This window comes from Peromyscus eremicus, chromosome 9 (genome assembly GCF_949786415.1).
Source record: "Peromyscus eremicus chromosome 9, PerEre_H2_v1, whole genome shotgun sequence".
NCBI lineage: Eukaryota > Metazoa > Chordata > Mammalia > Rodentia > Cricetidae > Peromyscus > Peromyscus eremicus.
Window position 1 is genome coordinate 92,770,591 of NC_081425.1, and position 27,728 is coordinate 92,798,318.

Below are 27,728 nucleotides of genomic sequence, written 5' to 3' on the forward strand. Positions count from 1 at the left end.
ACATTTTTATGTAATGTCATTTTTCTCAAATATAATATCTATAAATTAATGATACTGTTAAGTCTTTTTTTTAAGCCTGAACTCCACCACTGATCTTATTCATCCCTATCTCTAATTGTTCTCAGAAAAGGCCTAGCTAAGGTTTATGAAAATGTTACAATGAAACCCATTCTTTTATACACTGATTAAAAGAAGTGCTACCTAGTGTGGAACCCCTTTTTGAGTCCTCTGGTAAGAGTTTTTATTTGGCCAGAGTAAGTTTAGAACTTCTCATCCAAGCTGAAATAAAACCAAGACCTCCAGCTGTGTCCCTGTACTCTGCCACCCTGAGAATGTTCCTCTCTGTCCTTTTCCCTCAGAATTTTTTAGCAGAGCCAAGAGAAGAGAAGAAAGCCCCAGTGATGGGTGTTATGGAAACAGAGCAGTGACCTAAATTCACATTTCTATAGGAATTTGGCAGGCCTGTCCTTGCTGAGTTTCTAATGGTTAACCCTTCTGTGTCATTAGGAGTGAAGATTTCTAAAACATTAGTTTGGGGCTACACATACAGGTTAGAGTTACTTTAAGTTCTACGTTTCTTTTCTCCCTCTATTAACAGTGTCTTCCCTTGATGTCTTGGCTTTTTACAGTGTCTGTTCAAGAGAGTTTAGAGAGGAAGTTTGGAAAGCATGGCGGGACTATTCCTGTGGTCCCTACAGCAGAGTTCCAGGACCGGATATCGGTGAGTGTGGTGACACCAAAGTGGCACTTTCCACATGCTCCCTGCCCTGTCTTTTAGGCTGGGTAAATTAAATGGAGTATTATCAAAGGATTTTAACCATAATTGTAGTATGTGGTTATATGTCATCATTCCAAAAATGATGGCAAATAAGTAATTCTGTTTTGAGTACTTAATTATTCAACATAATCGTGAAGGATTGCCATACTTTTTAACTCTACTTTCAGAGACTGAATTTTATGAAAATATGAAATAATTACATGGACACATAGAGTTAACAGATTAGAAAAAATAAATCAATCAGTTTTTGGCAGGGTGTATCAATAGTCTAGACACATTACAAAGATCATACCAGGACATTACAGAAAGTATGGGCTACAAAGGCATAGCATACATGCATGGGAAAAAATATTTAACCTAACTGTTATGTTCTGTTTCTGTGGTACTGGGACTTGAACCCAGGACCTTATGCATGTCAGGTAAGTGCTCTATCACTGAGCTACAACCCCATTCCCAAGAAACATATCTTAAAAACTCAATATCTCAGTTGAACAGTCAACCTTTATTCCAACAATACTGCAGATAGGTAGAACTCCCTTGAAAATTTTGAGTTATAAAGTGCTATAGCACCACAGATGGCCAAAAGTGGGAAGGGGAGAAGAACTGAGAAGCGGAACACTGATGCTCTTGACTGTTGGCGGCCCTTACGGTTGTCACCTCCTAAGAGGCATTTGGTGCCAGATAATGATTTTCAAGTGTCCTGTGTCTCATTTGTCTTGTATCTGGACCCTGGAACTCAAGAGGCAGAACTCGGAGGGCTGCTATGAATTTAAGGCCAGCATGTGTGTGTGTCGTACATACATATGTATGTGTATACACACACACACACACAGAGGCTCTGTGGAAGCTCAGGATTTTGATTATTTTATTCTTTGCTGTGTCCCTAATGCCTGAACATGCCTAGAACATAGTATTTTCACTCAATAAATGTTTGCTCAGTGGGTGAAAGAAACCGCACTATTCTGCCTGATAAGCAAGTTTGTTTCATCTCCCTAATTTTATAGACCAAAACAAAGTATAATATAAGTGTGAACTGCAAGATGTTCAGTATAAATAACTTTGAGGTTTTTTGGTTTTTGGTTTTTGGGGTTTTTGTTTTGCAACAGGTAGCCAAGGATGAGCTTGAACTCCTGATCCTCCTTCCTCCACCTCCCAGATTCTGGAGTCACAAGCAGGTGCCATATGCCTGGCCAGAACAGATCACTGTTTTTGGTAACCCACTTCAGGTTTTTATCTGGCACTTAGGATATATATCGTATAGCTGTCTTGTGTCACACTGGGAGTGGCGGTGACTTACACTTTGGTTGGTTGGTTGGTTGGTTGCTTGGTTGGTTGGTTGGTTGGTTGGTTGGTTGGTTGGTTGGTTTGATTTGGTTTGGTTTGGTTTTCGAGACAAGATTTCTTTATGTAGCCCTGGCTGTCTTAGAACTCACTTTGTAGAGCAGGCTGTCCTTGAACTCACAGAAATCCACCTGCCTCTGCCTCCCAAGTGCTGGGATTAAAGGCGTGCACCACCATGCCCAGCACTACACTTAATTTTTAAAGAAATTGCTCCAAGAAGCAAATTAGATAGAAGAGTCTGTAGAAACAGAAAGCTCGGGGCTGGAGATATGGCTCGGAGGTTGAGAGCACCGACTGCTCTTCCAGAGGTCCTGAGTTCAATTCCCAGCACCCACATGGTGACTCACAACCATCTGTAATGAGATCTGGCACCCTCTTCTGTACACATAATAAATAAATAAATCTTTAAAAAAAAAAAAAAAAAAGAAACAGAAAGCTCTTAGCTCCTCCAGCTGTGTACTGAGTACACAACACAGGCAAGAGCTTCCCAGAGCTGCTGTCTGGGTTAGCCATAACCCTTCTGTGTCTGGTGGCTCTGCTCACTGAGAGAGGTGTCCAGTGTGGGAGGATAGCAGCTGTGTAGGATAGCTTGAGTGGAGGATGCTAATCTGACTACTTGCCTGCCCTCAGGCTGCTTTTCTGTGTTTGTTTTAATTAGGATCTTAATTCATATGTTTTTGTTGCTATCCAATATAATTAAAACAACTATGTTTGGAAAATGTGATGTGTCTATCCTGCTAGTATACACTGATACAGTACAGAAATTATGTCTTTCCTTTATTACTGCAGTATCAGCTTAATCCTAGATATCCTTCTAGAGACATGAAGCATATCTTGATGTGTTTTTGTTAAGTTAATGTTCTATTTCCTAACAGGGTGCCTCTGAGAAAGACATCGTGCACTCTGGCTTGGCCTACACAATGGAGCGATCTGCCAGGGTATGTGTGCAGATGATAGCTGCCTTTGTGTTAATAACATGAAACACAGATAAGCATGTTGTCTCAGCAGGCAGATTGTTTTGTGATGCTGTTACCTGGTCTCCATTTATGTACAGCAGGACATGTACTGTTTTATTATCCTCAGTTGATGAGCACTTTTGTCAGTACATCTTTAGGAAGAAATCAGCCTGGGTTAGGCAGTTGACTGTTACCAAAAAGGTGGTTGGCCAAACTAGAATGCTGATCAATCCATTGCTATTTAATAGCCCAAAGCTGACTTACTATAGAATTTGGTTGAAGTAAGAAATTTTTGACTTTTAGCTTTTTGGTTGTTTTTTGTGTGTTTTTTTTTTTTTTTTTTTTTTTTTAATCACTTGAACCCTTTTTACACCAGGGCCTTAAATGTAACACAATTTGAGTACAATTTTTCTGATTTTTTTTTTTTTTTTTTTTTTTTTTTTTTTTTTTTTTTGTCTTTTGAAATAGGGTCAGTCTCTATGTAGCACTGACTTGTCCTGGAACTCTTAGACCAGGCTGGGCTTGAACACAAAGAGATCTACCTGCCTCTGCCTCCCAAGTGCTGGGAAGAAAGGCTTGTTTCCTCTTGATCAAATTCTACCCTTTTGGATTTCCAGGTTGAAGCAGCACAGACTCCGCTCAAGAAGGCGGCACTGCTTGGTGTGCTGTGTTTGCGGGGGTTTTGTGTTTTGTTTTAAAACAGGGTTTTATGTGTCCTAGGCTGGCCTTGAACTCACTATGTAACTGAGGATGTGACTGAACTCCTCATCATCCTTTCTCTACCTACCTAGTGCCTGAATTATTAGCATGTGCTGCTATGCTTAATTTTTGCTGCTTTGTTTTAAATTGTTTTAATTAAAACACTATAATGGGCTGGCAGATGGCTCCATGGATAAATCTGATCATCTAAGTTCAGTCCTTGGGACTCACGTGGTAGGAGGGAAAAACCAACTCCTTTTAAGTACTACTCTGACATCCCATGCACATTGGCACATGGGTGTGCACATATACAGCATTCACATACACAAAATGAACTCATCAGCCTGTAGTGTAATCACAAGGCTGTGTAGCTGTCATCACTGAAATTCTGAAATGTTCCCATTGTCCTGTTAGTTATTTTAAACAGTCACTGAGTATGTATGTGCTCTGAGCTCCTTCCAGATAACAGGATAGTTAACAGGCAGAGGAACCATTCACGTCTCTAGTTCTCGGAGTTATTTCTTGCTGTTCCCTGGACAGTGACAACAGAGAATTTGTCCCTCCTCCAAAAGCATTTTTGCTGATACAATCATTTGTCTCTTTGGCTGTTGAAGTCTTACACTTACTTAGTCATGGGGTGGATGACTAGTACCAGGAATCCACACGTATCTTTTGTGTTCCTAGCTGGCTACTCAGTCAGGTGGTCTCACTGCCTTTTCTCCTTCATTCCAGCAAATTATGCGCACAGCCATGAAGTACAACCTGGGATTGGACCTGAGAACAGCTGCCTATGTCAATGCCATTGAGAAAGTCTTCAAGGTGTACAACGAGGCTGGTGTGACCTTCACATAGACAGGTCCTGACTGACTTCTTTACCACCCACTTCACCTATAATCTCTGCAGACCTGTCACAAGTTTACATGTAACCACAGAAATCTGTTCTTGTGACCCATTAGTTAATGGACACTGTTCCCAGCAAGTCAGTCTGAATCAGCCCCTTAAGAGAGATTAGGTTAGAGGATCATGTACAAGCTATGTGTAAAAGTAGGAATCACGTGTATCCGAGAGCCGCTTAGGTACTTTTTCTAAGTAAAGTCTCTGCCTGCCTCCTGGCTGTGCTGCCTTACTCTGGGCCCTTCCCAACAGGGTCAGTGCTGTTGCCAGGGAAAGCAATCAAGAGCAGTCAGCCACTTGGGGACAAGTCTGGGAACTTGGACACATAGAAGAAATAGGTGTGTGGCATTTTCCAAAGGTGGCATGGTCCGCAAATGAGTTATTGCTATTTCACATCTGCAAAATAACTCAGTTTTCTAAGTTGCAAACAAAAATAAAGCTATTTCTCTTATGTATTTTATTCTTTCAGAATAAAATGAGTCCATGCTGCTGTAATAAATTGCCTTTAATCACTTAAGCCTAACCTTGACTCAAGCAGTGAATGCTTAAACATAGTAAATGGAAGACGCTAGTTTTTATAACATATCATTTATAGTTCATTGGCACTGCGTTGTTGTCCAGGAGAAACAAAGGGGCACTGTGGGAGCACTCTCCTCATACCTGCAAGTGACAGGGACTCTGGGAAATTTGTACCACCATCCAGGGAGTGCAGTAACCTCTTTACCATGAAAATAACTTGTTCTTCTCATTAAAGATCCATTGTGTTGAGTAATTGAACCGTAATTCAAATAGTGTCCCAGAAACAACCCTTGGACTCCCCGTTTGGAGTCTGGCTGGCTCCACTGACTGTGTGCCCCTTCCAAGGCTTTGCATTCTGCACACCACTTCTCTAACAGTAGGCTGGAGACTGCCTGGAGTTGACTTTTGTTTGGGAGTCATTGGCCAGGGCTTTTGAACAGGAGTGTTCCTCAGAAGTACCAGATATTATTTATATAAGAATGAGTGCTTTTTTTTTTTTAACAATATCCTTTCAGAAATTTCTAACTACTTTGTAACTGCATGATTAACTTCATGAAAAAAGCAGTTATTAAAAGTCTACCTTTTCCAAAGTTTATGTTTCTTTTCTGTGTTTTCGTATTTGAAAGTCGCTTAGTAAATGTTAAAACAGTAATTGAGGTGTGAAGTTTCATAACTGCCTATGTCATTTCTTTTGCTATGAACTACTCAAATTTTTTGTTTCGTTTTTGTTTTGGGTTTTTTGAGACAGGGTTTCTCCGTGTAGCACTGGCTATCCTGGATCTTGCTTTGTAGACCAGGCTGGCCTTGAACTCACAGAGATCCTCCTGCCTTTGCCTCCCAAGTGCTGGGATTAAAAGCATGCACCGCCACCACCCGGCTAGCTGCTCAAATTTTATTCCTGGATTATTTTTAATTTCATTTTATTAAGCTATAATGGCTGTTCCTGGGGAAGAGGCTATAGTGTGTAAAACTAATATGCTAGTGTAACTTCTGGTACTTTTTGTTTATTCATTTGTTTAAAACAGGGTCTTATGTAGTGCATGCTGGCCTCAAACCTGCTATTAGCTGGGGCTAGCCTTGAACTCCTCAATCCTGCCTGTTGCTCCAGAGTGCTACCATCATACCTGTCCCTTTTTGGTATCTTCTAAATAAAGTTTTGTTTGAAGCAATTTAGCTACAGAATTTAACAGCTACTTAAGATAATATGGGGCCAGGCAGTGGTGGTGCAAGGCAGGCAGATCTCTGTGAGTTTGAGGCCAGCCTGGTCTATGTTGACACACCACATAGATATTTGTACATCCATAGCCAGGATGGAACCAGTTTAGATGCCTATCAGTGAATTAATGGATGAAAAACTATGGCGTATATGGGGCGGGGGTTCGCCTGCATGTGTGTCTGTCTGGTGCCTGTGGAAGCCAGGAGAGCATAATGGATTCCCTGGGGCTGGAGTCACAGAAGGTTGTCAGCCACTGGGTGTGTTCTGAAACAGAACCAGGCTTCTTAACCATCTCTCCAGGCCCAGAATTTATAGATTTCCATTTTATGTATGAGTGTTTCGTATGATGTATGTATGTGCACCATAGGTGTGCATGGTGCCCATTGGAGGTCACGAATGGCATCGTATCCCCAGAAACTGGTTTCAGATAGTTCTAAGCTGCCATGTGGGTGCTGGGAACCAAACCCCAGGTCCTCTACAAAAGCAGCAAGTGCTTTTAACTGCTAAGCCATCTCTTGAGTTCGTGTGTGTGTGTGTGTGTGTGTGTGTGTGTGTGTGTGTGTGTACATACAAACATGAAAGAGTGGGAGTGATATAGGACAAAGGAAAAGGTAAATAGTGTCGGTTCTCTAAGCTGCGTGTGGGGTGCGTACCTTTAGTTGTTAACACATACGTGAGGTGACGGGAAACTGGGAGAGACGGAACAAGGGAGAGTAACAGCAGTCAACGGGAGCAAAGGGTAGGCAAGAAACTGTAATGGCGCCCATGTTACACACTAAAATGTGAAGACCTAATTCCAGTGCTTGGTGGGGGAGAGGGGAGGTCAAGGTCATCTTCAGCTACAAAGGCTGTTGAAGCCCGCATAATCTACTTTTGGGTGCTTATAAATGACCGAGTGGGTTCTATCTATAAGTATTAATGCAAGAAGGAGAGAGAGACAGTTATGCTAACCAGCTTCCATTCTGTGGAAGTGCCAGAGATATTTTTGATTTCCGCACACAGAAGCTCCGGTTTCTGCCTCTACAGCCAGCTACAGGGGGTGCAAGAAACTCCTGGGTGTTTCCAAGCACATGTCAATGGTGGTAGTAACAGCACACTGGTATCCTTAGGGTATAATTAAGTACTCCTTTGCTAATCATTTTGGATGTTATGAATTGTGAGGCCCGGAGAAAGCATAGAATGATTACCTCTCAAACTCATACCAGACTCTGGGCAGTGGTGGTGCACACCCTTAATCCCAGCACTCGAGAGGCAGAGGCAGTTTGAGGCCAGGGAGATCCAGGACAGGCTCCAAAGCTACACAGAGAAACCCTGTCTCCAAAATACCGAAAAAAAAAAAAAAAAAAAGATTCATACCAGGCAGATGGCTGCTCAGGCCTCCCAGCCCTTCCGCCTTCTGGCATATGGCATAATCCTGGCCCTAGTGGAGAAGGCTGACTAGGTTAGAGTAGGATGCTCATGAAGGGTCAGGGGCTAGAGAATGGTTAAGGGGTTGAGTTTAGAATTAAGTTCTGTCTGGGAACTGCAGGGCCTCTTTCTGGTTCTCTAAACAGTGACTCACAAAACACGACGTCTGAGATGATGTTGAAAAACTACAAAGTAGTGCACTCCAAGGAATGGATCCGGAGTGAAATGGCCATCGAACAAACGAGGGCCTTCTGGCTAACTAGTTAAGAAAGGCTGGTAACAGGCAGGGAGTTTCTGTGCCTCACAGCAGCTACCATTTCTAACCTGGCTGCTGCTGTGGTAGGCCACCGAGACCTTTTCCACTAAAAACTTGGGTTGTGTGTTCCTAATAGCCTACAGCCTGCTGAGTGGCCAACCGGTTTAAACAACCCAAAGGCTATACTAACTTCCTCCTAGGAACTCAAAGAGATAAGATTATGGAATTGGGATCAAAAGATAGAGGCTGGAGGCTTAGCAGTTAAGAGCATTGACTGCTCTTCCAGAGGACCTGGGTTCAATTCCAGGACCCACATGGTGGGTCTTAACTGTCTTAACCCCCACTCTGACACCATCTCTGGCCTCGGGGTACCAGGCATACCCAGGGTGCACAATAACATTTAGGCAAGTTTTAAAACAAACAGCAGCTGGTGTGTGATGGGCAAGTAGTCAGCCTCTGGACTGCACCCCACCCTGCACATTTTCAGGGTTATTATACCATGTGCACAGGGCATCTCCAGACCCCAGAAGTAAGTTGGAATGTACCGTCCCTTCAGACCTCGCACTTACCAGTTTTTCCATAAAAGCCTCTTTTCCTGTTTGCTCAGACTGTTACCAGCCACCAACTTAAACAATGTCTAAGTATTTTTGGCTACTGCCCCCAGTGAAAAGACTTAATGTAACATGAGCAGTCAGAAGTAAAGATAGCTTGGTGGTGAGTGTTCCTGGGGACTAGGGACCAGCTCAAACGATGGCAAGTCTCTACAGTTTAGGAATCTGTTTTCTGTGGTACTCTAAAGTGGAACCCAGGACCTAGCACATGCTAGCAAGTGCTCTACCATTAAGCCACACCTCCAGCCTTTTTTTTTTTTTTTTTTTTTTTTTTTTTTGAGATAGGGTCTCCCTCCATAGCTCAGACTGGCCACAAACTTATGATCTTCTTGCCTGTCCATCCTGAGTGTTAGAATTTAAGGTGTATGTCACCATGCCCAGATAAATGAGGTCTGGAAAGAAAGAATTCCAACAACATTCTGTCTTTCCAGGGGTCTTCCAGGCTGTTCAGCTTTTTTGAGACAGGGTCTTAACTCTTATAGCCCAGTCTGGCCTTGAACTTTTGGCATTCCTAATTCAAGCTTCCCTGTGCTGGAATTTCAGGACTGTAGATGTTCACTAACAGCAGGCCATTGGTTTTCTAGACTGATAAAACCAGGGAAGGTAGAGGGTGACCAGGAATAGAAGCTGAACACTGCAGCGCATTATTTTTTCTGACACCACTATGATTTTGATAAACACTGACTTCATGCCCCTCATTGCCAAGTACACTTAGAAGGAAATAAAGTATGGAAGATGCACTTGTTCTAGGAAACAGCAGTTTGGGAGGGGAATTAAAATGTAGGCAACACTTTGACTTTCTTTGGAGATGGGACAATTTTTTTAAATATTTTATTGTTACTGTGGGGTAGGGTCACTCACATGCCATGGCGTGCGTGCGTGCGTGCGTGCACAGGTCAGAGGACAACTTTGTGGACTTGGTTCCTGACTTTTGATGTGGGTTGCAGGGATTGAATTCCAGCCATCGAGCTTACTCAGCAAGCATTTTATCCACTGAGCCATCTTGTCAGCCTGAGATAGGACAGTTTCATTGTTTATCTCCCTCGTGGCATGTGGACTAGTTCACATGAGGACTTGCCATGCAAGTTCAGCCGTGCCAGCTGGCCTCCGTGGCCTGGTAAGCAGAGATCTTGCACTCAGTCCACCCTGGCTGGCCACAGAGCCACAGTGCTCTGCTTCCGAATGCTGCTCCTTCGCTCTTCCCAAGTGGTGGCAAACTCTCAGTGGTACTTCACTAGGGAACAATCTCGAATAAGCTACTATTGCCCTCCATGACCAAACTTTAAAACAACTGCATTAGTTTCCTCTTAAAATCAAACAGAGAAGTACACAGTGCTAAAGTAAGAATTTCTCATTCCCACAGACAGAGAAGACCACTGTCAATATTTTATCAGGTATAAGCTGTTTAGATTTTTATGCTGTTCTTATATGATTATGTCATTTGCCTTACGAAAAATGAACTTGTTCTGCATATATATTTTGCTACTTACTAATTTACTTGGACATAATGTGTTTACATTCCTCTAGCTGTGTTTTGGGCCTGGGCATGGACCTTGCTTGTCTGCAGCAAACACTCCTCCACTGGGCTACATCCCTAGCCCTTTCTCTTCAGTAGCCATGTACAGTCCATTTCCTCTCTAGGCAGCATTTGTTAGCCAAAGATGGTAGCCTTCCAGACACAGATCCCACTCCCTGACTGAGGAACTTACAGTTCAGTAGAATTTATAGGCACCATCTCCATATTGTGTGGAAAGCCTCGTGAACAGCCCAACTTGCCACCTGAGTGATTTCTGATGGTTTCCGATGTTTCCGTCTTGCTGTCATGCTCTTACTACCATGAACCTGTAATAGTAAGTCTACATTTCCCCTTTGGGCCGCTTTACACACCTGAGGAGACCATTCCAGTCCATGTCTGCCACTCATAGTGTCCTTAGCTCTGTAAGCTTGGGTTTGGATTGGGGAAGTTTCAGAAGTCTTCAGGAGCCAAACCAAGATAAGTCCAGCACTAGCTAGACAATGTACGTTCCAGTGTTGGCCTTTGAAAATCTGTGAGACAGTTCCAAAAGGGCCAAAATGTGCCAAGAAACTGATTTATTCCTTGACCTTTTCTCTTCATAAGAGCAAATAGCTTCCAGCAAGATAAATAAAATCTTAGAGCCAAAGCCAGGCATGGTGGCACATGCCTTTAACCCCAGCACTCAGGAAGCAGAGGCAGGCAGATTTCTGTGAGTTTGAGGCCAGCCTGGTCTATAGAGCTACTTCCAGGACAGCCAGGGCTACACAAAGAAACACTGTCTTTAATAAATAAATAAATAATAGTTTTACACAGGATTTCTCTAAATTTATGCTCCCAAAGATGTGTTTGTGTGTCATAAACGCATGTTGCACATGTGTGTGCATGTACACTAGCCCATACACATGGAGACCTGAGGTTGATGTTGGGTATCTTCCTCCACCCCTCTTCACCCTGATTTTTGAGGCAGGGTCTCTCTGAACCTGGAGCTCATCATTTCATTCAGCTTGAGTGGCTGGCAAGCCAGATCCCAGGACCACCCATCTCTGCTCCATACCCAGGTGTTTAACATGGATGCTGGGGGTTCAAACTTGGGGCCTCACGCTTGTCCAGCTTTTGTCCACTTTGTCCCCAGCTCCTGTCTTTTTCCAGGGTTTCATGTATCCCAGTCTAGCTTTGGATTCAGCCTCCTTCCTCCACCTCCCAAGTGCTGGAAATTACAGCATATAGCATCACAACCTGGCCTCTGTTACAGAACTTCTAAATGCTGTCTACTTGCACACTGTTTACAGACCGAGTCTTAGCCGAGGCTGGCCTTAAACTCACTGCATAGCTGAGGCTTGATCTTGAACTCCTGATCCTCCTGTGTCAGCGCCTAAGCCCTGAGATTACAGGGGTCTGCCACCACATCCAGTCCTCCACACATTTATTTGAACTGTAAGGTGTTGATTGCTCATGAGAGAAGAAGGAGGTCACTGCCACCCACTACCTATGTCTTGGCCACATGTCTCCTGGTTGAGTCCACCAGGAGCCTCCAGAAACAAGCAGTGGATGTCTTCCTCCATAACTGGCTTCTGTACCCTCCATTGCAAGGAAAACCAAAGAATGCTACAGGGAATGTGCACTTGGCCTGTTGAGCGCCTGCACACCTGTACACATCTGCAGCACAGGCTGGGGATGGAGCTCCGTGGTAGAGAACAGGCGTAGTGCTTGTTAAACCCTAGGTCATTTGAAAATAGAGAAGGAAAGAAAAGGGAGAGGGATGCCAGAGGGCTGACAGTTCAAGGTGTGAGAACTCCCTAGGTAAAGGGCTTGCTGTGCAATCATGGACCTGAGCTCCATCCTCAGAACCCACATTTAAAATAAAAAATTAGGACAGCCATGGTGGTGTGCGAGCTTGTATTCCCAGTGCTGCAGAGATGGAGACAGGCAGATCCCTGGGGCTTGCTGGTCCCCCGACCTAGTCTACCAGGCTAGTTTCGGGCCAGTGAGAGATCCTGCCTGAAAATGCACGCGCACGCGCACACACACACACACACACAAACTGCTTGCTGGAAAGATAATTCCTCACCTGATTTCATTGGATGGGGACCACAAGAGGTGGCAGGTACCCACCATGTTGGATACTCCTCTATGGCAGAGGAGAAGCTAACAATATACAGTGTTTCCATTAAAAAACACTTAGCCATTCCTGGTGATCCCACACTCAGGAGTTAGAGGCAAAAGGATCAGGAGTTCAAGGTCAGCCTCAGCTACACAGTAAGTGAGTTCAAGCCAACCTGCTCCATATAAGACCTGTGTCCAAAACAAAGAACAACAAAAAACCACTTTGCCTAGGATTTCCATCCCAACAGGAGTAAACTCAGGACTCTGTTCACATTTCATGCTTTTTATTGACATTCGGGAAGGGCCGGGCAGGGTGGTGTACAAGCTCACTGACCCAGTCTACCCAGGCCTTCCGCAGCATGGGTAACGGCGTCGGTGACAGTGTGGGTCACCTTCTCAGTGACCTCCTTCACCACTCTGTCCCCTGACTCTTGGGCTTTCTTTAGGGCATCTGCAAGGGCTGTTGGAAAAAGAAAAAGAAAATTGTAGGGATAAGCAACCCACTGCTTCCAGCAGGAAAGGCCTGAGGGATGAGGCTATTATAGGGATCAACCCTGGCGCAGCTCCCGGGGACAAAGGGAAGAGTACCCCCGTCATAATGAATTCCAGTGTGGTTTGATCTTCCTGACAACTTTCATTTCTTCAAGTTTGAGTGAGACAGCGTGGACAGCTCATGGGGGACCTGGCTACGTACACTTCTTCTGGAGACTGCTTCTTAGTTTCTTTGACCATTTTATGCTGATTGCTGTATTGGACTACAGTTTCTGTCGTGAACACTTCATCAAAGAAGTTTGTGGCCTTCCTTCTGACTTCACTTCCCTTTTGCTTTGCTTTTTGTGTTCCTCCCTTTCGCCCTCCTTTGTAAAATTGTGAAGTTTCATGTTGACGGATTTACCTAATACTTACTTTATGACTATTGTGTTGTGTTGTTGTTGCTGTTTTTAAAGATTATGCTGAAGTCTCTTATGACACTTCCTTGGTCTGAATTTTTGTGTCCCCAAAACTCCGTGTTGTAATCCTCCTCAAGACTGTGCCATGAAAAGGTAGGAGCCGTGTGCTGGTTAGGTGTGCAGGATGGGTGGAGCCTCATGAGCAAGAGGGGTCCCAGCCAGGAGAGCAAGCTAAGCCTTCAGCCACGGGAGGACAGCAGAAGGTGCCACGTGGCAGCCGGAGCCAGCTTCGCCACGTGCCCAACTACTGCCACCGAGGCCCCCAGACCTCAGCACCGAGAGTAACCCATTTCTTTCTTTTCCTTCTCTTGTCCTCCTCCTTTTTGAGTGAAAGTCTCACTAAGTAATTCAGGCTGGGCTCACTCCATAACCTGGGCTAGCCCTAAACTCAGTTTTCCCACCTCGTTCTCCCTAGTTCTGGGATCACAGACATGATCCACCGTGCCCGACTGTAGAAACAATCAATCTCTGCTGTTTATGAACCATTGCATTTGTGGCATTTCATTTTAGCTGGTTGAGCTTACACAGTTTAATGTATTTATATGTTTAAATGTAAATCCTTCACCCGGCTGGACCCTACATTGTTGTAGAGATTGGAGTGAGATATGTTTTGTACACTGTTCTACTCACAGCATAACACGTACACAGTAAACTTTTATACAAATACATATTAAAACACGAAATTGTCTATTTTAATTGCTGTGTCCCTATGTGCCGCCCCGTTCTTTTTTGTGGCCTTGTCCTCTTAACATTGCACAGAGAAAACAGCCTAGATGGAGCCCTAACACAAGGTACAGCCTGCACAGATAATTGCATACAGGGATGTATAGATAATTGCAGCCCAGCTAAGAGGATGCTACATCTGGGGCAGGGCTGGGTCTGGTTGAGCAAGAAAAGGGTTAGCCCTAGTGCTTGGACTTCCTCCCTCTGTCTCCCTGCCTGCTTAGGTCATTCTCTCTCTCCTGCCGTTCCTATGCTGGGAATGCGACCACTTCACACGTGTTAGGAAGGTGCTCTACCACGGAGCTGCATCCCCCCCCCTGCCTTTCTCTCCTTCCCCCCTTTTCTCCTTCCTTTTCTCCTCCTCCCCATTCCCATCTTCAAACAAATCAGCCTTACCCTTCTCTCCAGCCTCCTTGGCGTGGTCCACCACCTCCTTCACCACCTCCTCCACTGCGTGAACTGAACAAAAAAGACAAAGTCAGAGTGAAGGTGTGTGTCAACCACCTGCCCTCACAGTGCCGGGGATGCCTCTAGACAGTAAGGGAAGACTCTGGTGAGCTGCCCTAGTCAGGGGAGACAGCTTAGGAAAACCCTTAGCTGCCTCCCTTCGTAGATCCCCAAGATGCCTGGATCCTGGAGACGCACAACACCCCCACACACACACACCCCTCAGCCTGGAAGGACAAGGATAACTAGAACAGCCTTCTGCCTCCTGGAAACCTGAGGCAAGGCAGGTGTGTTTGTCAGTCAGCCACGCCTGTCGGGAAGAGCTGACTGACTTGCTTCAGCCGCATCTGTCCGTCTCCAGAGAAGCTAAGCTCCTCTAGGCAACCCTTCCTGAAAAGAGTCCTTGCCCACCTCTGAGTTCTGGAGAGTTTTGGTGGGAGCATGCTAGGACCCAAAGACTTGAGAGACAGAACTGTCCCTAACACAACCTTCCTCTGCCGGGTCCCTCACAGCTCAAAAGGCTGGAAGATTAAGAAGGGATTAAGATTAAGAAGATCCAGTTGTGGAGTTAAAAAATGAAACAAGTGCTGATCTGTCTCCAAAGAGAACAGCAAAGACATTTGACGCAGGTTTTCACCTGTGTCCCACAGTGGGACTCATAGGAACTGCCACATGTAGCCACAGACCTCAGCTGGCAATACCATGTCCTAAATTCTTGGAAGAAACAGAAATGTCCTTTTAGACTTTGAACAGAGCCAGACTCCATGATTTCATAATAACAAATCCTTTAAAGCTTTGAAGTATGATGAAAATTAAAATCCACCTTCCTTTTTTTCTGCATAGACTAATCAAAATAGGCATAATTTTTGTTTCATTTTGTTTTATAGTTCTTGGCAAAAAATCCAGGGCCTTATATAGACAAATGTTCTCTCACTGAGCTATACACTCAGGCCCTAGAATAAGCAATATTGACATAAAAGGTACTCTAGGCTTCCAGACAGAAGGACCTAAGCCACCAGCACCCGGATTCCACCTGCCTCCTGGAGCCTCCTCAGGGCTGGCCTCCTGACCTCCAAGCAGGCTCAGCCTGGGTCATGGAGTGAGTGCCTAGTAGGAAGCCTGCTTGGGCAGGGGCTCTACAGTGAGCAATTACTCCAGCGTGTGTGCCCCAACTCTGCTATCTCCTGATGGGGTCAGTAAACGACGCTTCCTGATGGGCCTCAGCCTCAGTCTACCCCAAGGCTCTTGCCTGCCTACTGATAACAGCTTTCAAAAGGCCCAGGGAAGTCTGCCCCCAACTTCTGAACAGGTAGAAAGCCCCAGCCCGCCGGGCGGTGGTGGCGCACGCCTTTAATCCCAGCACTCGGGAGGCAGAGCCAGGCGGATCTCTGTGAGTTCGAGGCCAGCCTGGGCTACCAAGTGAGTTCCAGGAAAGGCGCAAAGCTACACAGAGAAACCCTGTCTCGAAAAACCAAAAAAAAAAAAAAAAAGAAAGAAAGAAAGAAAGAAAGAAAGAAAGAAAGCCCCAGCCCTTACCTGCTCCCTCAGTGGCTTTCTCAGTGCGGTGGGCCAGGCCCTCGGCCGCCAGCTTCCCCAAGCCTCCCAGCATCGTCCAGCAGCAGAGTGATAGGTACAGTGCCACGGACCAGGTTAGCCTGCTTTTATACATTCCTATGACGGCCTGCCAGGCTCCAGGGCACCAAGCCCTTACCCAGCCACTAAGGAAGCTGAGCAGATGAGTCAGTTCAGAGCCTGGGTGGGGCTACCCCAGTACTACCCTTGTCTCAATGAGCCCCCCTCCTTTCTCTGCTAGGAACCCTGAGAAACAGAGACAGGTAGATAGCAGAACCAGAGAGGTCAGGTCTGGACAGGTCTTGTCCTCACAGCAGGGAGTTTGAGTGCTCTGTGAGATGATAGCACTTGGGGAAAATAGGGTCTAAGTTCTCCAAGCCTGAGCGCTGATGTGTTACCTGATGGTAAGGCCTCCAGCCTACCTACCAGGGTCCCCACTGTGCCCTAGTCAGGCTTTTAAAGCAGCCTGAGGTCAGGCATGCGTGGAATAGGTATTACTACTGCCTTTCTGGCTGCCCAGGACCGTGGCCCCACGAAACAGCCTTGTGGTCTCCACTGGACAAGGGGCTCAGAGTGTGTTGGCCTCACCCTCTGGAGAACACAGCATTGGCCAGATGCAGTGTCATCCTGGCTCAGTCAGCTGATTCTCACTCATCCTTAGCCCCTGGATGAGTGACTGGGGCAGCCAGCTCATGGGAGAATCCTGGCCACTTTGTACCTTTGAAGTGCAGCTTCTAGGGAAGTTGTGTGAGTTTAGCAGTACCCACTCAGTTCCCCACATCCTAGACAAGTGGGTAGAAGATGCCATTACTGCCCGGGGAGACCTGTCTCGACTAAGAATACCCCCAAGGAGCAGCTCTACAGCTTCCTGGTGTATCACACGGAGGGGTCAGGCTGCCTCCCTCATTACTCAGGATAGGCAGAGATTCCTCAGGCCACATACCACATGTTCCCTCCCTTGATCATCAGCCCAAACAAAGCCTCAGTTTCCTCATCTATAAAATGGGACGGCTCTGCCTTCCTGGCTGTGTCACTGATGGTCAGTGGACAAAGCATGCAAGCTCTTGCAAATAGCTATTCCCTCCTGATCACCAGGGATGTGCCAGGAAGTTCCTCTTGGCAGTAGGTCTACTTGCTACAGCAGTGGACCAAGGTGCGGCTGGGGTGTTAGACCCTGGAGCTAGAGAGCTGAGGAATATGGAGCTAGAGAGCTGAGGAATATGGAGCTAGAGAGCTGAGGGACACGGCCTCCATTGGCCTAGGGACGGGGCAGAAGGTCTTCCAGTGTTCCCACTCACATGGTCTAGGCCTGGGTCAGGAGGCTGAGGCCTCCTCCCTGTGAACGAAGCCTCTCTCACCCCTCAAAGCCATCCTGCTGGGTGTGGCAGGACTTAATTAGTGTTTACCAGACCAAGGGCCCTCACAGCCCATGCCCTTCAGAGCTGAGGCCCTCTCACATTCCTGGATGGTGTTGGCAGACCCTGGGCTGTGGTTAGGGTAGTTAAAGGGTGCTGTGGACAACAGGACCTCCAGTCACATGGCCAAGCCCCAAGTCACCTGTTACTGCTATCTCCTTAGGGCAGAAGTGGACAGACACTTGACCTGGAATAGCCCTTTTTGAGAAAAAGAAGGCTGTGGAAATGACTCAGTGGGTAAAGTACTTGCTGAGTAAGTCAGAAGCCCTTAGTTCAAATCCCCAGGATCCACGTAAAACCAGGAGCATCCATATTCCTAGAACTAATGCAGGAAAATAGGAGGCAAAGACCGGAGAATCCCAGGACGTTTGTGGGACAGCTAGGCAGGTATGCACAGTGGGAAACAATTAAAAAAAAAGGTGACGGCTGACACCCTCCGCTGTCCTCCAGCCACACATGGGCCATGGCACACACACCAAGACATTTTAAAAGAAAGAAAAAAGAACACAAGAATGTGATTCTTTCTAGTTCTACAAGAGGGGGTGTGTGTGTGTGTGCGTGTGTGTGTGTGTGTGTGTGTGTGTGTGTGTGTGTGTGTGTGTGTGTGTAACCCCATGGGTGGAAAAAGAACCATGAGAGTGGAGTCCTTAGAACTCAAGCAGGTCCAGTCCACCCTCTCCTTCCCCACTTAAGGTAAAGTTCTGGAGTATTCCACCTGGGGTGTTAGGTTAGGAAAGGAGTGTACAGCTGGTGGGGTGGGGCTTCAAAATGCATGGAGATACTTTTGGACCCATCCAAGGCCCCGTTTCCATTGAGGGTGCATGTGACCCTACTCTCATAAGGGTCCTCTCTTGCTATTCCCCTGCTAGCTTTGAATGGCTTCCACACCCCTCCCTGGAGGCCCCCAGTTTAATTCTCAGCATGGTTCTCCTCTCTGAAGTTCACCAGCCCCAAAAGATCCGTGTCAAGAGTCAGCCCACAAGCCAAGCATGCTGTCCCTGCCCCCCCAATCAGCCCACACAGCTCAGGATGCTGTCCCTGCCCACCCCTATCAATCCACACAGCCCAGGATGTTGTCCCGTCACACACCTGCCCTGTAGGCCTACAAGCCAGGATGCTGTGTCCCCGCCCCTTCATCAGCCCACACAGCCCAGGATGCTGTGTCCCCGCCCCCTTCATCAGCCCACACAGCCCAGGATGCTGTCCTCCCACCTCATTCCCCTCCCCGGCCCGTCAGGCACCACTTCCCAGAGACCCTGCCCTCTTTAGGACACAGTCTCCGGGTGAGCACTCCAGTAACTCCAGTGATGTCACACTACTGCCCTTTGCCCAGACACACACCCCAAATGCCTGGCTAGGAAAAGTAGAGGGACCTGGAGAGGCCAGACTGCCCGGAGATGGACTTTGCTCCCTGGCCCTTTGGCTCTGGCCCAGGTCCAGTCTCACTGGTCATTCAGATCCAGCTGTGACCCGATCCCTGTCCTCCCAAGCCACCCCGAGTGTCCTGACAGGCCCTCGGTACTCCTCCTTTAGACTCCTGAGACTGGATCCCTTTCTAGCCAAAGAGTCTCCTAACTGTGGCTGGATTCTGGTCTGCGTCGCTAGGCTTTCCCTCCCTGCATGAGGTTGAAGGTGACTCAGGTGAGGTCTGTCCTCCGTTTCCCCATCTGGGAAGACACTCCAGGGGAGCAACCCTTGAACACAAGCACTCAGGACAATCTACCCTGAGCCAGCAGGTCAAGTCTAGCCTTCCTTGGGCAGGGAGAATCTGGCTTTGACAGGAGTGAACTAATTCTCCAAGGAGAATTTGCTTAGCAACCCAGTTTGGCAAAGGACCTGCTAGCTGAATCATCAAGTTGAGGAAAGCTGATTTTCCAAATACCAAGCGCCAACTTAGCAAACACCAATGCTCTTTTTAAAGTGTTTACGTGTCTGACTGTCACAAACATCCAAAGAATGGTCGTCCATCTGCCTCTGCTTCCTCACACTTCAGTTCACAGAGCGGAGTTTGTAGTAGATACTGTACCCACAAATCCTCCACATGCTGAGCCCTCCCGGCTATAGCGGAGCCTTATTCATTCAGACTCTTAGATACCCGACTCCTGGATCATCAAAGGAGGCTGTGCCCAGCATGTTACGAAGTCCCACACATATCCAGGATATCAGTCAGACTCCTGGTGGAAGCCAGAGAGCACGTTCAGAGGTATGCTCACGGAAAGGGAGCATTCACAAGGTGAACAATAAGAGATCCTAGGACACTAGTTAACAGGAATTATGACAACTACTATCTCTCTGGGTATCTCAGAGGGGCGCAAAGAGGTTCCTGTCTCCTAGAGCTGTGGCTGTGGAAGAATCGGGACAGAGGCTACAGCCATCATCAGAGAAACATGGCCACTTCTAAACTGCAAAACAAGGGGGCATCTGGGGAACAGCTACCACTCCTCTTCCTCCCCAGACTCAACCAGCATCTTCCCTCTGACTGGTCCCAGTCAGGCTCACAGCCAGGAGCCCAGGTAACGCAGCCAGGAGAGCTGTCTAGGGCGGAACTGGTAGAGAGCGGGTGTGGTGGCGGGAGATCAGAAAACCAGCTTATCCTTAACCCTGGCTTAGTTCTAAATCGCCCATCTCTCCTCCTTAGAACTGTGTGGAACAAAAGAGGAAATAAAGTCCATTGTCAAGCTCCGTTTCAGAGAACTGGGAGACCAGAGGGATTTGGAAACTCAAAAGTCAAGTGAGTTGAAAATAACCTACTGTGGGAAGCCAAGGAGTGGGTAATGGATGGGAGGGACCCGCAGGGCTGGGCAACCTCTGTCTCACAGCACACCTCCAGCAGAAAGGATTCCTGGGGACAGAGCAAATGAAGGTGTGTGGAAGTGAGGCATGAAGGAATGGGTTATGGTGCCCATGAAAGTGCAGGTGTGGGGACATCGGAGAGTCCCTGGGGGCTGCCACCTGTGAGAGAACACTGGCGGTAGAATCTTCCTGAATTTTGACTAAATTCTGAAAGACAGAAGGATCTTGGCAATACCACAGGAAAAGACTCTCCCCTACCACACCTCCTCCAAAATACTGCTGAAAATGATGTTCCATTCTATACTGTTATGGCCAGATTGCAGGTACCCCCAAAAGACCACCACGGAGACCGAACCCCGCATGTAAAAGCAAAGAGCCTTTATTTTCAAGCTCGGAGCTTGGACTCTGTCCAATGTAGTGGTGAGAGCAGAAACTCCCAAGCCCAGGCAAGGTGGGGTTTTTATCATAGCAGAGGTTGGGGCGAGGGGATTTCTAGGGTTCAGGAGCCTGACTGGCTGACATTTGTCTAGGGGTATCTGCAAAAGGGAAATAGGTGTGTGCTAGGCTCTGGGACACCTGGTGATCTTATCTAAAGGTTGGAACTTTTTGGGGGGATGTCTGGTACTTCCCCTTAGATGCCGGCCCATCCCTGGGTAGATCCCTGGGTGTGGCCTGCCAGTAAGCCTGTCACAGAAGCTGTGTCTGGGCCTCTAAGCCTGTCATGGCTGCTGTGTGGTCAATCAAGCTGTTTTGCCCCACCACGACCACCACCACCACACACACACACACACACACACACACACACACACACACACTAGAGTCTCAGGTCCCTGGCAGAGGTTCCCATAGAGAAAACACAGGGGCTTCTGCCTGATGCGTGTTTCTGTCTTCCAGGGAGCTGGCATACTCCTTATGTTCCCCCTCCACCTCCCAAATGCTCCCTCTTCCCCAACCACAGCACAGTGAGCAGAACCAGGAAGCTGACAGCAGCACACAGGAAGAATTTCACAAAAGAAGTACATTAACTTAACTAAAGGACTTAAAGTTACTAATTAAATAATCGGTTGTTTTCATTTGAGTTTGTTTTGCTTTGTTTCTGATTTTGTTTTTGGTTTGTTTTGGTTTTTTGTTTTTTTTTTTGTGTGTGTGTGTTTGTTTTTTGAGACAGGGTCATATAACCCAAGCTGGCCTTTAATTCACTACATAGCTAAGGATAGCCTTGAACTCCTGATTTTTAAATGAATTTAAATTAGTTTACTGGATCAAATTGAACATACTAGCTAGGTAGGCATGATGACTCACAATTATAATCTCAGCATTCGACTGTGGAGGGCCCCAAAACAGCTTGACCACACAGCAGCCATGACAGGCTTAGGGGCCTAGACACAGCTTCTGTGACAGGCTTAGTGGCAGGCAACACCCAGATCCAGGAAAAGCCTTAAGCTGATACTACCCAGGGATCTACCCAAGGATGAGGAAGTACCTGGCAACCGAAACATTCCAACCATTAGATAAAGTGGCCAGATGTCCTTGAGTCTAGCACACACCTATTTTTGTTTTACAGATACCCCCCAGACAATTGTCAGCCAATCAGGGTCCTGGACCCTGGAAATCCCCTCACCCCAACCTCTGCTATGATAAAAACCCCACCCCAGCTGAGTTCAGGGTTCTCTGCTCTCACCGCTGTGTCGGACAGACAGAGGGACCAAGTTCTGGAGCTTGAAATAAAGGCTCTTTGCTTTTACATGCGGGATTCAGTCTCCCTGGTGGTCTTTTGGGGGTCCCCGAGATCTGGGCATAACAGGACAAAGTGAGGCAGGAGAATTATGGTTTGAGTTTGAGGCGAGCTTTGGCTACAGTGTGAGATCATGTCTCAGAATAAAACAAAACAAAAACACTAGATCAGCTAGGGTCTGGAGAGATGGCTCAGCAGTTAAGAGTATTTACTGCTCCCATGAAGGACCTGGGTTGGCTCCTAGCACTCCACAGAGGCTCACAACTATCAGGACCACAGTTCCTGGAAGACTCAAGGCCCTCTTCTGAGCTCTGTGGGCTCATGCACACATGTGGTACACACACAGACACTCAGATATAAAATAAATGATTAATTGTATGATACTAGATAAACTAAAGACTTTATTGAAATTTCACCAGCTTTCCCACTAATGTCCTTTTGAGGTTCCAGAGTTCCATCTAGGCTCGCACACTGCATTTGGAGGGTATTTGTTGACTCCTGTAGTTTCTTGGGATGACTTCCCAAGGTTATGCGTGCCTTTCTTCCTCTCTCCTCTCTCTCTCTCTCTCTCTCTCTCTCTCTCTCTCTCTCTCTCTCTCTCTCTGTCTCTCTCTCACTCACTCTCTCTCTGTCTCTCTGTGTCTCTGTGTCTCTGTGTGTCTCTGTCTCTCTCTCTCTCCTCTCTCTCTCTCTCTCTCTCTGTCTCTCTGTCTCTCTGTCTCTCTCTCTCTCTCTCTTGCTCTCTCTCTCTCTCTGTCTCTCTCTCTGTCTCTCTCTCTCTCTCTGTGTCTCTCTCTGTCTCTCTCTCTGTCTCTCTCTCTCTCTCACTCACTCTCTCTGTGTCTCTCTGTGTCTCTGTGTCTCTGTGTGTGTGTGTCTCTCTCTCTCTCTCTCTCTGTCTCTCTCTCTCTGTCTCTCTCTCTCTCTCTCTCTCTCTCTCTCTCTCTCTCTCTCTCTCTTTCTCTCTCTCTCCCCCCCTCCCTCCTGCTCTCTCTCTGTCATGAACTTGACATTTTTAACTGGTCCTGATCAGGCTTTGTCAAATGTTCTTTGAGCTGGGTTTGATTTCCCACGATTAGACAGAGGTTTGTGTGTATTTGGCAGAATATCTCAGAGCTGTGTGTGGCGGCTCAAATCTGAAATTCCAGTACTTGACAGGCTAACCTAAGAGGAGCTACTGAGTTCCAGGCCAGCCTGGACCACAGAGTTTGAGGATGAGTTGGACTATAGTGAGACCCTGCTTCAAAAAAGAAAAATATCTTAGGCATGCTTCCTTTCCAGTGCAGGACTCACAGTACTTCACATAATACGTATTTATTTTTTCCTTTTCTTTCTTTCTTTTCTTTTTTTTTTTTCAAGACAGTGTTTCTCTATGTAGCCCTGGAACTCTACAGATCAGGCTGGCCTCGAACTCACAGAGAGCCACCTGCCTCTGCCTCCCAAACGCTAGGACTAAAGGCGTGCGCCGCCGCTGCCGCCACCACCACCACCACCTCCCGGCAAACTTTGCTGTCCTAACAGTTTGCAGGTGTGCGCTGCAGAGTCAAAGAGCTTCAGTTTGCCTCGCAGCCAGTCTCCAGAACCTTCTCATCCAGCAAAGTGCAAACATCCCATCGTCCCTTCCTCCTAGTCTCAGACAACCAGCCTGCTCTGTGTGTCTGTTTGCTTTACACGCTGCATATACGTGAAATCAGAAACACTTTTGTAACTGGTTTATTTCACATCATCTAATGTCTTCAAGGATCCTCCCTAAAGTAGCAGAGGTCAGAATTTCCTTTCCTGGGTCCTTTTCTGGAAAATATCTGGGCCAGCCAGATGGCTTACTGGGTAAAGGTCCTTGCTATGACAGCCTGGTGACCTGGAGACCTGAGTTCAAACCCCAGAACCCAAGTAAAGGTGGAAGGGGAGAATCAACTCCACAAAGTTGTCTTCTGAGCCATAATGTGTGAGTATGCACCCAGACACACAGACACAATAATAATGAATTTTGATTTTTTATTTTTTTAATTCGGAGCTGAGGACTGAACCCAGGGCCTATGCGCTTGCTAGGCAAGCACTCCACCACTGAGCTAAATCCCCAACCTTATGAATTTTTAAATATGTATATGTATGTGTGTATATGTACAGCATGTGCAGGAGCTCACAGAGGTCAGAAGAGGGCACCAGACCCTCTGAAACTGGAGTCATAGGCTGTTATGAGCTGTCATGTGGGTGCTGGAAACTGAACCTGGGTCCTCTGCAGGAGTAACAGCAGTAAAAGCTTTGAACTGCTGAGCCATCTCTCCAGCCCCCAAATGTGGATATGTGTGGAGGGGGTGTTTTTGTTTTCTGAGACAAGGTCTCTCTATGTAGTTCTGGCTATCCTGGAGCTCTGTAAGTTACTCAGACTGGCCTTGAATTCACCGAGACCTTCCCAACTCTGCCTTCTGGGTGCTGGGATTAAAGGTGTGCACAACTATGTCTGGACTCCCAAATGTTTTTTTTTTAAGAGAAAACTTGGGCTGGAGAGATGGCTCAGTCATTAAAAGCACTTGCTCTTTCTGAGGACACAGGTTCCGTTCCCAGCAACCATATGGGGGCTCACAGCAGTCTATAGCTCCAGTTCCAGGGGATCTGGTGCCCTCTTCTGGCCCCAACAGGCAATGCAAGCATGTGGTACCCATACGACTATGCAGGCAAAACACTCATACATATAAAATACAAATAAATAACTCGAAATATTAAAACAAAATAAAAGAGGAAACTGTCTGACTGTCCCTCAGACATCAGCTCCCTGTCTTGCAGTAACTGTTTCTGTGTTTTGTCCAGTGCTGCCCACCATGGCCCTCTCCTTTCCACACTGACTAACTGGGAATCTTCTGGAAGGTTGTTCCTTCCCCTGCTTATCGCTGACTTGTGAATGTCACTGTGGGCTCACAACTGCTTCCTCCAGATGATGCCACTGGTTCAGGTAACTGTGCCCAAAAGAACCTTGAAGAAGTGAATCTGCTGATATGGGCAAACTGAGGATGCTCTTGAACTCCTCCTGATCCTCCTGCCTCAGTTTCCCAAATCTTGAGAATAGGTGTATGTAACCACATCCAGTGAGATTATGGATTTTTAAACTTTATGAATTTCACAGTTTCATACACATATATATCATTCTCCTCATAACCTTCCCCTCCCACTGACCCCTTCTTCTCAACAAGTATATTTTTTTCTTCCTAAGACAGGGTCATACTCTTTAGCCTTTGTCTTTTGAGACAAGATTTTTTTTTTTTTTTTTTTTTTGCAAGACAGGGTTTCTCTATGTAGCCCTGGCTGTCCTGGAACTCACTCTGTAGACCAGGCTGCCCTCGAACTCACAAAGATCAGCTTGCCTCTGCCTCCTGAATGCTGGCATTAAAGTCGTGCGCCACCACCGCCAAGTGAGACAAGATCTTTCAATATGGCTCAATTTGGCACTGAACTCACCATGTCGCCCAGGCTGACCTCAAACACATGACCATCCTGCCACAGCCCCCGAGGCTAAAATTACCGGAAGTGCCACCATCCCCGGCAGCTATTTGCATTTGTAATAGAATGAAGTTCATTTGTTAACATTTCTGTTCCATTTTGGGCTCCCAACTCCCAACATTCTAGTTTAACTATTTTCCTCATAATATAGGTTCCATAAATTAAGAGCTATCAGAGAGAGACACAGAGACCAATGGAGAGAGACAGGCAGACACACACGCACACACACACACACACACACACACACACACACACACACACGGGGTGGGGGGGGATTGTCTCAATACTTCTGTCACCTCTGCCACCTTGTGCTGTGTATATTGCTCTGTATAAATAAAACACTGATTGGCCAGTAGCCAGGCAGGAAGTATAGGCGGGACAAGCAAAAAAGAGAATTCTGGGAACAGGAAGGCTGAGTCAGGAGACGCCAGCCTGCTGTCCAGGGAGCAACATGTAAAGGCAACAGGTAAAGCCACGGAACACGTGGCGACATACAGATTAACAGAAATGGGCTGAATATAAGAGTAAGAGCTAGTCAGTGGTAGGCCTGAGCTAATGGCCGAGCAGTTTAATTAATATAAGCTTCTGAGTGATTATTTTATAAGCAGTTATGGGGTCTGTGGGGCTGGGCAGGACTGGAGAAAACTCCAGCTACAACCTTGTTCTGGCTTTCTTCTCTTCTTTCTGCTTGGTTCCTTCCTCTCTACTGCCCCCTGTAGGTCACCAATGTCCTCGTCGCTGAAATAACAAGACAGCCGTGTATGGTTTCTTACAGCACACTATATGCACTTTTACATTTCACTTTTGCCTGCTTAGCAGTAAAAACATTTTTTTAGACAGGGTCTGTTGACGCAGCCCAGGCTGATTTCAAATTCCAAGGCTGAATGACCTCTACACTTCAGTTTTCCAGGCGCAATGGACTACAGGTAGATGCCGCTGAACCTGTGTCTTAGTCATTTGCTTGTTTACTTATTTGGGGTGTGTGTGTGCGCGCACGCATGCGTGCGTGCGTGCGTGCGTGCGTGTGTGATGTGTGTGTGTGTGTGTGTGTGTGTGTGTGTGTGTGTGTGTGTTCATCAGGTGGAGGAAAGTGCCTTTTACTATGGAGTCTTCTCACCAGCCAGAAACACACTTTTTGCTTTGTTTGTTTTGTTTTATTTTTGAGACAGGCCTTCCCTAAAGGTCTTCTCTGAAGACCAGGATGACCTCAAACTCAAAGACCTGCCAGCTTTTTTTAATTATGAAAAGAATACTAAAATCACATTACACATAGATAAATCCCACCAGAAAAGCTTTACTTCAGAGAAGGCACATGAAAATTATCACCCAACCTTTCAACACGGATTTCAAAAAAAAAAAAAACAGAAGATGCTTAATAAACAATCATCGTGACGGAAGAAGTCTGTCAGTCGGAGCTATCAGGATTCCGAGGTGAGATGCCAGCCATGGCGGGGGCGGGGGGTGTCTTACATAGGCAAGGGGTAAAACAGAAGAACAGAGGATGTAACAGCGAGTGCAGAAATGACCCTAAGAAGCCCAAGAAAACGCACCCCACAGTCGGTGACTGTGGAAGGGAAATTAAAGGTCTAAGTGGGACTGGGGGATGGCTCAGTGGGTAAAGGCACCTGCTGCCAAGTCTGGCAGCCTGAGTCTGATCCTGGGTCCCAGTGGTGAAAAGGGAGAACTAATTCCCATGGTCATCCTCTTATTCCCCCGTGTGCCGAGGCTCAGGGCACACCATCACACACAGACAAAAACAGAATCATTTAATAGAGACGGTGTGTGGGAGACAGTGGTGGCTATGGCAACAACGCGGGAGGGACACCAACTGCATACTTGCACTTCTCAAAGAAGAATGTAGTGGGACACGGTACACGTATGTGCCTATATGTAGTGTGAGGTGTTGAGGAGCTAACCCTGGGCCTTCTATGTGGTCAGTTAGTGCCCTCCCGCTGGGCCTCATCTCTAGGCCCCAAACGCAGTAAATATTTTTCAATAACTAAGAACATCTGAAAAGGAGCTGAGGAGGGAGCTCAGCAGTCTAGAGCAGTTAAGCCCACTTGCTGCTCTCGCGCGGTACCCAGGTTTGGTTTCCCAAACTCCACTTCCAGGGGATACGAGGCCTCCTTCTGGCCTCCACGGGCACGCCATACACACTTACGAGCAGGCAAACACGCATACCCACGAAAAAATTTAAAAAGAACACATGTGGAAAGGTGTTGAGTGTCACTGGTCACTAGAGTAAAGCAAACCAAAGCCACAGGAGCCACCACCTCACACCTGTTAGATGACTGTTGTCAAG

At 46.8% G+C, this 27,728-nt stretch overlaps 2 protein-coding genes across 2 annotated transcripts in view; one reads left to right on the forward strand and one right to left on the reverse strand.

Annotated features, from left to right (window-relative positions):
- Glud1 (glutamate dehydrogenase 1) overlaps nucleotides 1-4,881 on the forward strand; it is a 34,718-nt gene extending 29,837 nt beyond the window's left edge. Inside the window, exons 11-13 of the mRNA XM_059274138.1 lie at nucleotides 630-721; nucleotides 2,995-3,057; nucleotides 4,507-4,881. Coding sequence (XP_059130121.1) covers nucleotides 630-721; nucleotides 2,995-3,057; nucleotides 4,507-4,626 — 275 coding nt within the window. The 3' untranslated portion in view covers nucleotides 4,627-4,881. The remainder of the gene's footprint in view (nucleotides 1-629; nucleotides 722-2,994; nucleotides 3,058-4,506) is intronic.
- A 7,682-nt stretch (nucleotides 4,882-12,563) lies between these two features.
- Fam25a (family with sequence similarity 25 member A) lies at nucleotides 12,564-16,087 on the reverse strand. Its single transcript, XM_059274551.1, has 3 exons — nucleotides 15,953-16,087; nucleotides 14,366-14,428; nucleotides 12,564-12,756 (listed from the first exon to the last, which is right to left on the reverse strand). The coding sequence occupies exons 1-3, from the start codon at nucleotides 16,083-16,085 to the stop codon at nucleotides 12,623-12,625; spliced, it is 330 nt and encodes a 109-aa protein (XP_059130534.1). The 5' UTR covers nucleotides 16,086-16,087; the 3' UTR covers nucleotides 12,564-12,622.
- Between the last annotated feature and the right edge of the window lie 11,641 nt (nucleotides 16,088-27,728).